This window comes from Loxodonta africana, chromosome 2, assembly GCF_030014295.1.
Source record: "Loxodonta africana isolate mLoxAfr1 chromosome 2, mLoxAfr1.hap2, whole genome shotgun sequence".
Lineage (NCBI taxonomy): Eukaryota > Metazoa > Chordata > Mammalia > Proboscidea > Elephantidae > Loxodonta > Loxodonta africana.
Window position 1 is genome coordinate 196,883,458 of NC_087343.1, and position 16,269 is coordinate 196,899,726.

Consider the following 16,269-nt stretch of genomic DNA (forward strand, 5'->3'; position numbering starts at 1 on the left):
AATTCTGCCATAATTTGTTACACTGTAAGTCCAGCCCTTGCCTGCCTGTCTCTCACCTCATCTTCTATCACTTTTAACCTTTGTTCACTTTACTCCAGTGATAACTGGCTGTCTTGCTGATTCTCAAGTATGCCATGGTTGTTTCTGGCTCTGGGCTTTTGTATTTGCTGTCTTCCTTCTCCTTCCCTCAGATCTCCCCATGGCTGGTTTGTTACTCAGAGCTCAGCTCAGAGCACAGTTTGAGAGGCCATCGCCAATCACCCAATCCAAAGTAGCTATTTGAACTCTCTACCTAGTACTTACCGCTATCTAATATCTTTCCTGTTTGCTTATTTGCTTGATTGTATATTCTACCCCTAGAATATAAGAACTAACAGAGCCAGGGACTGTGTGGTACCTGGCATACAGGAGATAATCATTAACTATTGGTTGAGTGAATGGGTGGGATTTCTTATTTCTGGCAAGCAGCTGCTTAATCTTTGTCCTCGTGAGGGCCTTCTGCTTGGAGTTTTTTAAAAAACCTTTTCTATACCCAGATGTTTTCTTTCTCTTAACAGAACTGTGAGAAACTGGGCGAGCTGCTGTTGTGTGAGGCTCAGTGCTGTGGGGCGTTCCACCTGGAGTGCCTTGGGTTAACTGAGATGCCAAGAGGAAAATTTATCTGCAATGAATGTCGCACAGGTAAAGTAGATATGGAGCCCTGGTGGTGCAGTAGTTAAGAGCTTGGCTGCTACCTTTCCAAAGGAGGTTTGAGTTTTAAGTTTCTTGGGGGGGAAAAAAAAAACTAAATGTTTATTGGAGGTGTTATTTTATGGCAACACCCAGCTAGTTGCTATGGACACAAAAATGGAGTGGTGTGGCTCCTGTCCTGAAAAATCATACCAAGTGAATAGTAAGTGGATAGCATAATGTAGTGTGAAAAGCATTGTAATGGAGATACATTTAAAGTAGCGAGTGAACAGAGATGAGCTTATGTTACAGGGGAAGATATTTGAGTTTAGCTTTAAGAGAGAAACAAATTGGTGTGGTGAGAAGGACAGAAGGACCAGTAATGAAAGTGTATGAAGTATTTGGGGACTAGAGAGTATAGATCAGTGTGGTTAGAATTTATGTTATTTTGGGGAAGAGGCATAGGTAGCAACTGAGAAGAGTACAAGGTGAGGACTTCTGGGTTCCTGCCGATGTTTTATATTTCTTGATCTGGGTGGTGATAACACGAGTGTGTTCAGTCATGATTATTCATGAAGCTGTACACTTAGAATTTGTGCACTTTTCTATATGTATATCATATTTCAATAAAAATATTTACCATAAAAAAAATACATTTGGGGAGAGTTACAGTGTACAGATTGGGCCTGACACTGGGAATGGCCAGCTGAGACCAGGCCGTGAAGCACCTCACAAGGTGTGCTGAGGAGAGTGTTCCTTTTTTCAGCGTAATGTGTGGGAGTCATAGCGTGTAAACAGTGAAGAATGCAGGGCTGACAGTATAGATCTTACGCAGGCCAAGGACGGTACCGAGGGATACCCACTTGCAACGAACTACTGGAGAGGGAGAAGGGGCTAGTCAAAGAATATCCATGAAGTCATGGAGTCGAGTATCCTCAGCGGGAGCAGGTGTGTCAAAGGACTAAGGAGATTCTGGAGTGAAAAGAGGCTGTTGTATTTAACATTGAGAAAATGCTGGACTGTTTGCCAGCAGTGTTTGGTATATTAGAGACAGAATAGACCAGTCTTGAGGGTGAATGCCCAGCAGTGTATACTACTCAAAGAAGGTTGACTACAAAGGAAAGGAGGGCAATAGTTAATGGGGGATATTATAGGGTCGGGGGAAAAAGATGTTGAGTGTTCGTAGGATGAAAGTTAAGAACCAGTGTAGAGTAATACATTTCTGCAGTAGAAGAGGGAATAATAAATAGAGTACACAGTCACAGAGGATTAGAGAGGATAGTCTCAGAAGAGAAGCAAAGCTAGCCATGACAGTGGACTGTATCGTTGAATTGGGAGGTAGAGTAAGGAAGTTGAGGATGTTTTTTCTTGGATTGGTGAAAATGATGGGAAGAGTATATAGGCTTTTAGTAGCCCCTGTGGTAAACAAGAGACTATTAACTCATGTCTGTAAATACATGTGAAATCTGCACTGGGTCATAGTGAGAACCCCAATCTGTTGGGACAGTTATTTCATTTTTATGCAGCCATTTCAACAGTGTGAGAACAACAGCTGGAAAAAGATAGTTGTGAGGTTATTTTGCCTTCTGCCCAGTTGGGCTTTTTGATCATTATGGGAAATAGTGCCATGTACCCCTGAATATGAAATTTAGAAAAAAACTTCCAGGTAAGTGCATGACTCCACTATCTCAATGTTAAAAAGGTTTCCTTGCCTTTTGTGCCAGTGTTCCAGTTTTGCCAGTCTTGTTTGCTATTTTTATTATGATGTAATGCTCTTAAGACGGGTTAATGTAAGGTGAGGCTGTTCTCCTTTTTTAATCAACTTTATTGAAGTGTAATATACCCATTTTAAGCGTACATTTTGATGGCTTTTGATAAATTTAGACAACCAAATAACTACAGCCAATGAACATATAGAACTTTACCATCATCCAAAAGTTCCCTTGTGCTTTGCATCTCAGTCAGCCCTCACCACCCCCATCCCCAGTTCCAGGCAAACACTGATCTATCTGCTTTCTGTTACAAGAGATTAGATTTATCTTTTCTAGAGTTTTATAGAAATGGACTCTAACAGCATATAGTCTTTTGTGTTTGACTTCTTTCACTTAGCATAATGTTTTCGATATTCATCACGTCGATGTGTGTATCAGTAGTTCATTCCTTTTTCAAACAAGCTTTGTTGTGTAATTGACAGGCAGTGAACTGCACTTGTTTAAAGTGTACACTTCGATAAGTTTTGACATACATACACACACACAAAGCATTATATTGACAGGGAACTGCCAGAATTCAAGTCGGATTCAGAAGAGGACTCAGAACCAGGAATGTCATTGCTGATGTCAGATGGACCCTGGCTGAAAGCAGGGAATACCAGAAAGATGCTTACCTGTGTTTTATTGACTATGCAGAGGCATTTGACTGTGTGAATCATAACAAATTATGGGTAACATTGCAAAGAATGGGAATTCCAGAACACTTAATCATGCTCATGAGGAACCTCTACATAGATCAAGAGGCAGTTGCTTAAACAGAACAGGGGGATACTGAGTGGTTTAAAGTCAATAGGGATGTTTGTCAAGGTTGTATCCTTCACAATAACTATTCAGTCTATATGGTGAGCAAATAATCCGAGAATCTGGACCATACGAAGAAAAATGGGGCATCAAGATTGTAGGAAGACTCATTAACAACTTATGTTATGCAGCTGATACAACTTGCCTTGCTGAAAGTGAAAAGGACTTGAAGCACTTACTGATGAAAATCAAAGACCACAGCCTTCGGTATGAATTACATCTCAACGTAAAGAAAACAAAAATCCTCACAACCAGACCAATAAGCAACATCATGATAAATGGAGAAAAGATTGAAGTTGTCAAGGGTTTCATTTTATTTGGATCCACAGTCAACACCTATGGAAGCAGCAGTCAGGAAGTCAAAAGATACATTGCATTGGGCAAATCTGCTGCAAAAGACCTCTTTAAAGTGTTGAAAAGCAAAAATGTCACCTTGAAAACCAAGGTGTGCCTGACCCAAGCCATGGTGTTTTCAGTTGCCTCTTATGCATGTGAGAGTTGGACGATGAATAAGAAAGACCGAAAAATTGATGCCTGTGAATTGTGTTGGAGAGGAATATTGAGTATACCATGTCTGCCAAAAGAACAAACAAATCTGACTTGTAAGAAGTACAACCGGAATGCTCCTTAGAAGCAATGATGGCAATACTATGTCTCACATACTTTGGACATGTTGTCTGGAGGGATCAGTCCCTGGAGAAGGACATCATGTTTGCTAAAGTAGGGGGTCAGCGAAAAAGAGGAAGACCCTCAGTGAGAAGGATTAACACAGTGGCTGCAACAGTGGGCTTAAGCATAACAACGATTGTTTGAGGATGGCACAGGACTGGTCAGTGTTTTGTTCTATTGTACTTGAGGTCGCTATGAGTTGGAACCAACTCACTTGGCACCAAACAACAACAACAACATACACACACATAGAGAGAGAGAGTCATGCGTCACTTAGCGTCCATGATCAAACCCAAAAAAAAAAAAAAATTTAGGTCGCTCAAGTTTAGTAATAGCTGCCAGCTATTCAGCAATGGTTTGCTTCTGTACAAATAATATTTTTTAATTTTTTTCCAAAATTTTTATCAGTTGGATGATCTCAGTGTTTGAAGATGAGGTGAGGCGATTTGAATAAACTCCAGTTTCCAACAAATACAAGAGGCAAGATAGAGGACCAGGTCCCCCTGCCTCTCACTCTGGGTTCTTTCCCTTACCTGTACTGCCTCTCAGAGAGGTGAATTTCTTTATTATTATTATTACTGAAGTCCTCAGACACTCAGAACTTGAGGAAAAAGTGTAAAGAAACCCCGTGCATCCATTACTTAGCTTCAGTAGTTATTAACTTTTTGCCTCTAACATCGTATCATTTTATTCATATATTTCAAAAGTCCTCTCTAACAGATATACTTTTATGAAACGTATCTAACATGTAGCAAAATTTTACATTAGCTCCTATGTGCCATCTGTTACCCAGAGCATTTTCAGATTTTCTCATTTGTCTCAAAGATGCCTGTTTACAGTCGTTTTGAATCAAGATCTAATTAAGATATATGCATTATTATTTTTTTATATTTCTCTTAATATACAAAAACACTCTTCCCCCTTGTCCCCTTCCTGCTTTGGAGATTTATCACATAGTTCCCTTATGAAGCATTCATGGTGGGTTCAGTATTTAAAAGGAGCCCTGTGTCTGGAGTCTCAAATCCTAGCAGGCAGCCATCTAAGATGCATCAATTGGTCTCAACCCACCTGGAGCAAAGGAGAATGAAGAACATCAAAGACACAAGGTAATTATGAGCCCAAGAGACAGAAAGGGCTACATAAATCAGAGACTACATCAGCCTGAGACCAGAAGAACTAGATGGTGCCCAGCTACAATCGAAGACTGCCCTGACAGGGAACATAACAGAGAATACCTGCTGGAGCAGGAGAGCAGTTGGATGCAGACCTCAAATTCTTGTACAAAGACCAGACTTAATGGTCTGACTGAGACTAGAAGGACCCCGGAGGTCATGGTCTCCAGACCTTCTATATTAGCTCAAGACGGGAACCATTCCCAAAGCAACTCTTTAGACAGGGATTGGACTGGACTATATAAGATAGAAAATGATATCGGTGAGGAGTGAGCTTCTTGGCCCAAGTAGGCACATGAGACTATGTGGGCAGCTTCTTTCTAGAGAGGAGATAAGAAAGAAGAGGGGGACAGAAGCTGGCTGAATGGATACGGGAATACAGGGTAGAGAGAAGGAGTGTGCTGTCCCATTAGGGGGAGAGCAACTAAGAGTATATAGCAAGGTGTATATAAATTTTTATATGAGAGACTGACTTGATCTGTAAACTTTCACTTAAAGCACAATAAAAAAATAAAATGAGCTTTGGTGGTGCAGTAGTTAAAGCGATCGATTGCTAATCGAAAGGTCAAAACCATCAGCTGCTCTGTGGAATAAAGATGTGGCAGTCTGCTTTCGTAGAGATTTACAGCCTTGGAAACCCTGTGGGATCTCTGTGAGTTGGAATTGACTCTATGGCAGTGGATTTGGTGGGTTGGGTGTAAGATCATGGTCCCGGTGGTGCTTCCCTCTATTTGTGACATTTTCTGTATGTTAGCAAATAGACTGGAGTGACAACCCACATTGTTGTTAGGTTTACTTGTTCCGTTTAATTTTCCACATTCTAGATTCGATTGACTGTATCCTTAGAGTGACTGTATGACCCCGTTCCCCTATCCTCCATTTTTTTCTGTAAACTTGTACTTAAGTTAAGAGGATGAATTAAATTTAGGTACAGTTTTTTCTTTTGATGAGAGTGCTTTGTAGGTGACGTGTGTACTTCCTGTTGCTTCACATCACCAAGTATGTAACCTCAGATTGTCCTTCTTACAGCGATACTAACATTGTTCTTTGGAATTGGATTTTCTCAGCCTAGTAATCCATTATAAAGTTCCTCACTAACTTTTCACATAATGGCTTAACATAGGGTTAATTTTTGAATTGGTATTAATTTGTTACTTTGTTTGTTTCTCAGGAATCCATACCTGTTTTGTATGTAAACAGAGTGGGGAAGATGTTAAAAGGTGCCTTCTGCCCTTGTGTGGAAAATTTTATCATGAAGAGTGTGTCCAGAAATACCCACCCACTGTCATGCAAAACAAGGGCTTCCGGTGCTCCCTTCACATCTGTATAACCTGCCATGCTGCTAATCCAGCCAGTGTTACTGCATCTAAAGGTATGGGTTTCTATTTAGACCTGTCTTAGTTTCCTTGGTTTCATTGGCAGTAGATATATTCATATGCAGTCTGGCATGTATCCTCAAGGTTTTTCTGTAGCTTTTGTTAGTTAAGGTACCAACATTGTGTGTAGGAGAGAGGAGGAGTTTAATGTCTAGCTCAGCAGTCACTGCATTGTGTTCTTTGGAGTCCTGAGGTTATGTGGTAATTATAAATTTGGATTTCATATGAGATTTGGTTTGCAGAAGTGTTCTACTGCACGGCCTCTCCTCCCTACTTCCTCTACCTTTTTGAGGGGAGGGAGAGAAAAGATGGAGATAGAAAACCTCTAAATTAGAAGACCAGAGTGTATTCTTCTGTGGGCCCTTAAATCTATTGTTGTTAGATGTGATGCCATTCAGAAATGCCTGCCAGTACAGAACTGACATTTTTGTTTTGTGTTGATTTATGTTATATTTTAAAATGGAAGTTCCTGTCCTGGAAACTTTTTTCTGCTCATAGTTAGATTGAGAGTGGAGGTTTCCAAAACTGGCTGTAGGTATAGATAAACTCAAATTTTGAAATCTCTTCTCATTAGGTACATAATCAGTTTTTTTTTTTTTTTTCTGTTCCATGATAGCGGGCCCATTACTGATTTTCCTAAAAGCCAAATACTGTGCCTATACTATTTGTGTGCAAGAGAGCCTCTACCTCGCCAGTAGGGGGTTGAGCAGACAAAATTTAGCAGTGTTGACTTTTCTCTTAATCTGATTGGCACTACCTTTTGTAAGGTGATTTCTTGGCCCTACAGGTCTCATCAGGGAGTCCTGGTGACTTATCGATTAAGCTCTTGGCTGCTAACCAAAGGGTCGGCAGTTCAAACCCACCAGTCACTCTTCAGGAGAAAGATGTGGCAGTCTGCGTCCATAAAGATTACCGCCTTGGAAACCCTATGGGGCAGTTCTACTCTGTTCTGTGGAGTCACTATGAGTCAGAATTGACTTGATAGTAATGGGTTTATTTGTTTTTAATAGGTCACATCAGTTCTGAGTATAATAATTTCAATGTGCTTTATTGAAATTGCAATTTAACCCATCACCTACCTTCTCTTTTTTGATTGAGTTTCTAGATGGTATTTACATGGTTTGGTAATAGTTTTTAGTTGGTGAGGTATATGACAAGGATTATTTTGTTTTAAAAGGGTGGAGATGCTCATTCACCTGAAAGAGGTTTCAAGAATCTTAAATCTGTACCAGGCAGGAAAAACAGGCACTAGTGTTCCCCCCAGCTGGTCTTTTGTTGTGATGCCTGTAACCCTCCTCCTCGCCACTCATTTAGTCTGGAACTAATTCCAGGTTACCTAGGAATCAGGGCAGTGGTTTGAGTAGGGCTTTCCTTGGTGAAGACAGCTGCATACAATTATGGGATCTGACTCCTTCTGGATATTTATCCCATAGTTCCCGTATGAAGTTTCCATGGTAGGCTGGGTGTTCAAAATCATGGTGCCAGTGATGCTCCCTGCTAGTTGTGACATTTTCTCTATGTTAGCAAATAGACTTGAACGACCATTCACGTTTTTATATTTAATCCCTTTGGTGTTTATTTGTTTTTGCTCCTCCCTGGTTTTACCGTTTTTCATATTTTCAGGTCGCCTGATGCGCTGTGTTCGCTGCCCTGTGGCATACCATGCCAATGACTTTTGCTTGGCTGCTGGGTCAAAGATCCTTGCATCTAATAGTATCATCTGCCCTAATCACTTTACCCCTAGGCGGGGTTGTCGAAATCATGAGCATGTTAATGTTAGCTGGTGTTTTGTGTGCTCAGAAGGTAAGACATCATTTCTTACTATATGAGTAGGCTAAAAAGGAATTAGTACAATATTTTAATTGCAACAAACATATTTTTCTTCACATTGCCAGTAGAAGAAATATTAGGAAGTGATCTCCTGAATTAATGACAACACAGCGACAGTTTTTTAGTTTGCTTTTTAAGCTCTCCAGTAGGGAGAGGTTTTATTTTTGTTATTTTGAATAATGACTTTATTTTTATTAAAATGATAAACAGTTGAGCAATACAGAAAAGGGCAGAGAAAGAAAGAAAGAAATCACCCCAAATCCCACTGTCAGAAACAATCATTGCTAATATTAAGTGGTATTACTCTAGAAATCTTTGTATAAAAGCGGATGTAAAAATAGATATCTGGATGTTGACAACTCTAGAAAATGGGATCAAAGCACAATTAATATATTTTTAAACAACTTTATTCAGAAATAATTCACATAGCATATAATTCATCTACTTAAAATGTAAAATACAAAGGTTTTTAGAATATTCATAGGTATTCACAGATAATAAATTTGATGAAGTCCATTTTATTTATTTTGTCTTTTGTTGTTCATGCTTTTGGTGTCATATCTAAGAATCTGTTGTCAAAAACTAGGTATCTCAGCATTATCCCTATGTGTTGTTGCTCTAAGAATTTCAAGGTTTTAATCCTTACATTTACGTTGTTGATCCATTTTTGAGTTGATTTTTTTTTTTTTGGTGAGATGTATGTCCAGCTTTATTCATTTGCATTTAGAAATTCAGTTGTCCCAGCACCATTTATTGAAGAGATTACATTTTCTTTTCCTACTGAGTGGACTTAGCATCCTTGTTGAAAATCAGTTAGGACATAAATGTATGGGTTTATTTCTAGATTCTCAGTTCTATTCCATTGGTATATGTTTCCCCTCATACCAGTACCACTAGATTACTGTAGCCCTGTGAGTCCTCCTACTTTGTTGTTCTTTTTCAAGATTGCTTTGGCTAATCAGGGCCCCTTGCAATTCCATATAAATACGAAGATTGGCATTTCCATTTCTGCAAAAGAGACTGTTGAAATTTTGATAGGGATTGTGTTAAACATGTAGATTGCTTTGGCTAGTATTGACATCTTAACAATATTAAGTCTTCCAGTCCATTTTTAATTTCTTTCCAGTTTCATAGTTTTCAGTGTACAGGTCTTTCATCTCCCTTATTAAATTTATTCCTAGATATTTTATTCTTTTAAGGTGCCCTGGTGGCATAGTGGTTAAGTGCTTGGCTGCTAACCAAAGGGTTAGCAGTTTGAACCCACCAGCCACTGTGTGGGAGGAAGACGTGGCGCTCTGCTTCCATAAAGATTACAGCCTTGGAAACCCCATGGGGCAGCCCTACTCTGTCCTATAGGTTCACTATGTTTCGGAATTGCCTCGCAACAGGTTTGGTTTATTCTGATTTGGATGTCTCATTTCTTTTTCTTGTCTAATTGCTCTGGCTGGAACCTCTGGTACGGTGTTGAATTGTAGTGGTGAAATCAGGGATCCTTGTCTTGTTCCTTTTCGTAAGAAGAAATCTTTCAGTCTTTCACCATTGAGTATGATATTAGCAGTGAGTTTTTCATACATGCCGTTTATCACGTAGATGGTCTCTTCTCTTCCTGATTTGTTAAGTTTTGTTTTATGAAAAGGCCTTGGATTTTGTCAGATACCTTTTCTGAATCAATTGAGATGATCCTGTGGTTCTTTTGGTATGTTGTTCTCATGGGTTGAATTGTGTCATCCAAAAATATGTGTATCATTTTGGCTAGGCTGTGATTTCCACTGTAGTGTGATTGTCCATCATTTTGTCATCTAATGAGATTTTCCTATGTGTTGTAAATCCTACCCTCTGTGATGTTAATGCGGCGGGATAGGAGCAGTTAATGTTAAAGAGGCAGGACTCAATCTACAAGATTGGATTTTGTCTTGAGCTGATCTCTTTGGAGATATAAAAGAGAGAATGGGGACCTCATACCAGTACGAAACAAGAGCCAGGAGAATAGCAAATCCTTTGGACCCAGGTTCCCTGTGCTGAGAGACTCCTCAACCAGGGGAAGATTGATGACAGGGACCTTCCTCCAGAGCTGACAGAGAGAATGCCTTCTCCTGGAGCTGATGCCCTGAACTTGGACTTCTAGTCTACTAGGCTGTGAGAGAACAAACTTCTGTTTGTTAAAACCACCTACTTGTGGTGCTTCTATATAGCAGCAGTAGATGACTAAGACAGTTGTGTTAATGTTACATATTACATTGATTTCTTTTGTTCAACTGCTTTTGCCTTCCTGGGGTCAGTTTTACTTGACATGGTATATAGTCCATTTTTATACTGTTGGCATTTGGTTTGCTAGATTGTTGATTTTTTTGCATCTATAATAGGGGATATTGTTCTGTAGAATGAGATTTGTAAGAATTTCTTTTTCTTCTAGAGTCCATTTCAGTAGTTTATGTCTTTCTATGAATTTGTCTGTTTCATCTGAGTTATTTAGTTTGTTTGCATGCAGTTGTTCACAGTATTCCTTTTTATTTGTGTAAGGATGATAGTAATATTCCTACTTTCATTTCTGATTTTAGTTATTTCTGTCTCTCCACCCCTGCTCCCCACCTTTTTTCTTTTGGTCATTTCAGAATCCAGTAACTTCAGTCTTTTCTCTTTATTTTGCTCAATCTAAACTTGAATTTTGTCAGTTCTTTTCTGTGTTTTTCTATTCTCTACTTCATTAATCTCCACTGTATGTAATTTTTCCTTTTCGTTGCTTTAGATTTAATTGGCTCTTCTTTTACCACTGTCTCCAGGTAGAAAATTAGGCTATTGATTTGAGATCTTCTTGTTTAAATAGATGTTTACAGCTGTAAATTTCTTCCTAAGCACTGCTTTCACTACATCCCTTATTTTTATCTATCTCCAGATATTTTCTAAAATCTCTTGTGATTTCTTGTTAACCCCTCAGTTATTTAGGAGTGTGTTTAATTTCTACGTATTTATGAGTTTTTTAAAAATTTTCTGCTGTTGATTTCTAATGTCATTCCATTGTGGTCAGAGAATATACTTTTATTTCTTCTATCCTTTTAAACTTATGAGGTTTGTTTTATTTTTAGTAATTTTTTCTCGTTTTAAAGTATTTTGTCTGATCTTAGTATAGCCGCTTCTGGTTTCTTGTAGTTGCTATTTGCTTGATATATCTTTTTTCTATTCTTTTACCTTCAATCTACTTGTAGCTTTGAATCTAAACTGTGTCTCCTGTGGACAATATCTAGTTGGATCATGTTCTTTTATTTGGAAAATTATCCTTGTGTTTTGATTAGATTGTTCAATCTATTCCCATTTAATGCTGTTATTAATATAGTTGGATTTACACTTGCCATTTTACTTTTTGCTTTCTATATATCACATGTTGTTTTGCCGTCTATTTGTCCAAACTACCTTTCTTTGTTTTAATTGAATGTTTTTAGTATAACATTTTAATTCATTTTTTTCCTGATAACAAATTTCCTGATATATAATCAAATCAGAATCCATAATCCCCACTTTTCACTTCTCTGTTAAGTTTTGACACAATATTTTATACAAGTGTTTTTAAATCAGTTAAGGGAAGAAAGGGGGAAAAATATGCATTTAAAATTTTTTTGTAATTATCTTCATCAGTGTTTTTTTTTGCTTCTGGATTAGAGTTACTATCTGCACTCGTGTTTTCAGCCTGAAAAACTTTAAAAAATACTTTTTGTAAGTCTGCACTTCATCTGGGAAAGTGCTTATTCTTCCTTCATTTTTAAAAGATAGCTTGGCTGGACATAGGATTCTTACATGACATACGGTGGGATGACAGATAACAATATGTTTTTCCACTTGCTTATTGGTCTCCATTGTTTCTGCTGAGAAGGCAACTGTTAATCTTATTGGGGTTCTCTTTTATGGAAAGAATCGTTTTTCTTTTGTTGCTTTCAAGATTCTGTTCTTGTCTTTGAGTTCAGCATTTTTACTATGATGGGTCTGTTTGTGAATCTCTTTATATTTATCCTATTGGAAGTTCATTGAGCTTCCTGGATGTGTAGGGCTATTATTCCACCCCCAAATAAATTTGTCAAGTTTTCAGCCATTGTTTCTTCTAATATCTTTTCTGCTTCTTTCTCTTTCTCCTACTTGTAGTACTTCTATTGAATGTTGGTGCACTTAATATATCCCACATTTCTGAGACTCTTCACTTTTTTCATTCTGTTTTCTCTGTGTTCTTCAGCATGCATAATCTTTACCAATCTATCATTAAGTTTCCTTAGTCTGTCTTCAGCTAGTTCAAATCTGTTGAGGCCCTCTAGTGAATTTTTTTCTTTCAGTTATAGTGCTTTTGAACTCAAATATCCATTTGGTTCTTTTAATAATTCCTGTCTCTGTATTGATGTTCTGTTTGATGTGACATTGTCATCATATCTCCCTTCTTTAGTCATGATATTCTTTAGTTCAGTTATATTTGTAATGTCTATTTTGCAATCTTTGTCTCTTAAATTGAATATATGATTCGCCTCACAGGCAGTTTCTGTTGCCTACTTTTTCCTCCTGTGTATGGATCCTACTTTCCATATTCTTTGTTTGCCTCATTTTTTTTTTTTTTTTTTTGGAAACTGGACATTTTAGATAATATAACTCTGGGTACTGGTCCTCCTCTGCTTTTCGGGGCTTGTTATTTTGTTTAGTGACTGGCAAGATTATTTTAGTGAAGTCTCTTTCCCCTCTCATTGTCTTAAGCCACTGTTGTTCCTCAAGGAGGGCAGCCTTGAGTATGTCCACATTTACCCTGGGATGGCAGTGGTTTGGTAGGGCTCTATTCCCCTCCTTCCCTACCCACACTCAGCTGCCAAGGACCTCCAATTGCCTGATTACGCATTTGTTTTCAACAGTGTCCTGGGGTATAAACTGCTTGGCCAACTGAACCAATCAAATTTTGTGTTCTTGGAAGAAATTGTTTCTGAGGTCAGTGTTTGTTATCTGACCCCAGAGGCCTCTTTCCAGTTTACTTGTTTCCCAGTTCTCTCCTGGAAACTAACCCACCCACTGCCTTCCAGTGATTCCAACTCATAGCATCCTATAGGACCTAGTAGAACTGCTTCATTGGGTTTTCAAGGCTGTAATCTCTATGGAGGAAACCTTGGTGGCATAGTGGTTAATTGCTACAGCTGCTAACCAAAGGGTTGGCAGTTTGAATCCACCAGGCGCTCCTTGGAAACTCTTTGGGGCAGTTCTACGCTGTCCTATAGGGTAGCTGTGAGTTAAAATCGACTCAGCGGCACTGGGTTGGGTTTGGGAATCTTTATGGAAGCACGCTGCCACATCTTTCTCCCACAGAGTAGCTGGCGGGTTTGAACCACCAACTTTTTAGTTAACAACCAGGCACTTTAACCACTGCACCAACAATTTATCGTGTATCTTAAATCTTCTCCCAGTTTCCTTTTACTACAACCTCCATTGTTGTTGAGGACTCCCTTAAGTTTGATTTTATCCATACTCTATTACAAATGAAGTCAGGGAAGAGATTAGGAGCTATTGTTTTAAAACCTGCTTCTCCCCCTGGGAAGAATTCTCTAATCCAGAGCTGTGGAGGTGGGAACAATACCAAGTTTTTCTCTGAGTGACATCCCTGCTTTAGGAGCTGAGCTCTAGGGGAAGTTGAGGGTGGAAGTAGGGGCGGTAGTAGCCTGAGGTCCTCTCTCTTCTCCCAAAATGGAATCCCCCCAGTCCCCAAGGAACTGAGGCTAGGATGATCAGGGCCTCAGTCTTCTCAGCATGTTGCGCCCAAGGTAAAGCCTAAATTCCATGAGTCGCAGCTGGGTGGGAGAAGGGAGCCCCCACCTCTCAAGCACACTGGCCTAAGACTCAGTCCCAACAACTGGCAGCTGGAGGCTGGATGAGAAAAGCTGCTGTCCTGTACCTCCAGGGAAGAAAGCCCTCCTGCTGGGAGCTGGTGGGAGAGGGAGCCCTCTGTTCTTGGCTAAAGCTATATGGAGTGGATTGTCTGTTTTGCTGAGCCAGGAGGGGAAAAGAGGGACCAGTTTTTATTCAAATACAACAGAGGCTAGTCTTTTTGTCTGAATTTTCATAGATGTTCTTGAATAGATGGTACTGCATTGGCTGTTCGTCCTTAAGACCATTTCTAGAGACTTAAAATGGTTGTGGTTCTAGCACTTTCACTAGTTTCATTGAGGAGCAGGTTTGCAGAGCTCCTCATGCTGTCATGCTGGAAGTAGATCTGGAATTGCTTTTTTAAAAAAAATCAATATTAATGTAAAAGGAGAAAACAAAGAGAGAGAAGAATTGATGAAGTGATTAAATAAAAACTTTTCTCACTGTAAGGGATATTAGTTCCTCATCACCCTTAACAGAAAGTCCGCACCTCTTAAATTAAGCAATAACTCTCCCATTTTCCCCTCTCACTCTCCCACGGTAACCACAAATAAACTTTGGTCACTGTGTATTTGCCTAGTCGAGATACTTCATATAAGTGGAATCATGTAATGTTTGTCATTTTGTGTCTGGCTCATTTCATTCATGTTTTCATCCATGTCATAGCAAGTATCAGGACTTCATCTCTCTCTATGGCTGAATAATATTCCATTGTATGTATATACCACATTTTGTTTACCCATTCACCTGTTGATGGGCATTTCATTGTTTCCACCTTTTGGCTATTGTGAATAATGCTACAATGAACAGTGGTGTGTAATAATCTGAGTCCCTGCTTTCAGTTTTTTTGGGTATATACCTAGGAATGGAATTGCTGTTATATGGTAATTCTTTGTCATTTTGAGGAGCTGCCATTCTGTTTTCCACAGCAGTCACACATTATATGGTCCCACTAACAATAGATAAGGGTTCCAATTTCTCCACATCGTTGTCAACACTTGTTATTTTCTGTTTTTCTAATCATAGTCATCAGTAGATATGAAGTGGTATCTCATGGTTTTGTTTTGCATTTCCCCGATGACCAATGAAAGGAGCCCTGGTAGTGCAGTGGTTAAAGTGCTTGGTTGCTAACCAGTAGGCTCATAGTTTGATCCCACAAGCACTCTGCAGGAGAAAGATGTGGCAGTCTGCTTCCATAAAGATTTACAGCCTTGGAAACCCTGTGGGGCAGTTCTGTTCTGTCCTATAGAGTCACTGTGAGTCGGAATCAGCTCGGTGGCAACAGGTTTGGTTTTTTGTTTTTGTTTTTTGGTTATTGGCCATTTGTGTATATTCTTTGGTGAAATTATTCAAGTCCTTTGCCTGTTTTATTTTTTGTCTTTTTATTGCTGAATTGTAGGAGTTCTTTATTTATTCTAGATATTTCAGCCTTTATCAGATTTATGATTCCCAAATATTTTCTCCCATTCTGTAGGTTGTGTCTTCACTTTGTTGATAAAGTCCTTTGATGCACAAAAGTTTTTAGTTTTGTTAAAGTCCAATTTATCTATTTTGTCTTTATTGCTCATGCTTTTAGTGTCATATCTAAAAATCCATTGCCAAAAACAAGGTCATGAAGATTTACCTCTGTGTTTCTTCCCAGAGTTTTATAGTTTTAGCTCTTTAATCCATTTTTAATTTCATATGCGGTAAAGGTCCAACTTCATTGTTCTTGTATGTGGATATTCAGTCGTCTCAGCACTATTTGTTGAAAGACTATTTTTTTCCCATTGGATGGACTTAGCACCCTTGTTGAAAATAAATTGGCCGTACATGCATGGGTTTATTTCTGGACTCTCAATTGTATCCCATTGGTCTGTGTGTTTATTATTATACCAGTACCCAGACTGTTTTGATTACCAGAGCCTACGTACCATATTTTTATACAAATAATGCATGCCTTCTACACGATTGACAAATGTAGACGTTGCGTGTTATTTGGGTAAAAATGTGATAGTATGCTTTGAAATCATGAAGTATGAGTCTTGCCATTTAGTCTTTTTAAGATTACTTTGGCTATTCAAAGCCCCTTGCAAAAATATGAATTTGAGAATTGGCTTTTTC

General features: G+C 38.8%; 1 protein-coding gene across 8 annotated transcripts in view; it reads left to right on the forward strand.

Moving 5' to 3' along the window:
- The window catches only part of NSD1 (nuclear receptor binding SET domain protein 1), a 209,389-nt gene that overhangs the window by 148,232 nt on the left and 44,888 nt on the right, over nt 1–16,269 (forward strand). For all 8 annotated transcript variants that reach the window (XM_023551797.2, XM_023551818.2, XM_003404684.4 and 5 more), the window contains 3 exons: nt 558–681; nt 6,255–6,455; nt 8,083–8,262. In XM_023551797.2, the coding sequence (XP_023407565.1) occupies nt 558–681; nt 6,255–6,455; nt 8,083–8,262 (505 nt within the window). The remainder of the gene's footprint in view (nt 1–557; nt 682–6,254; nt 6,456–8,082; nt 8,263–16,269) is intronic.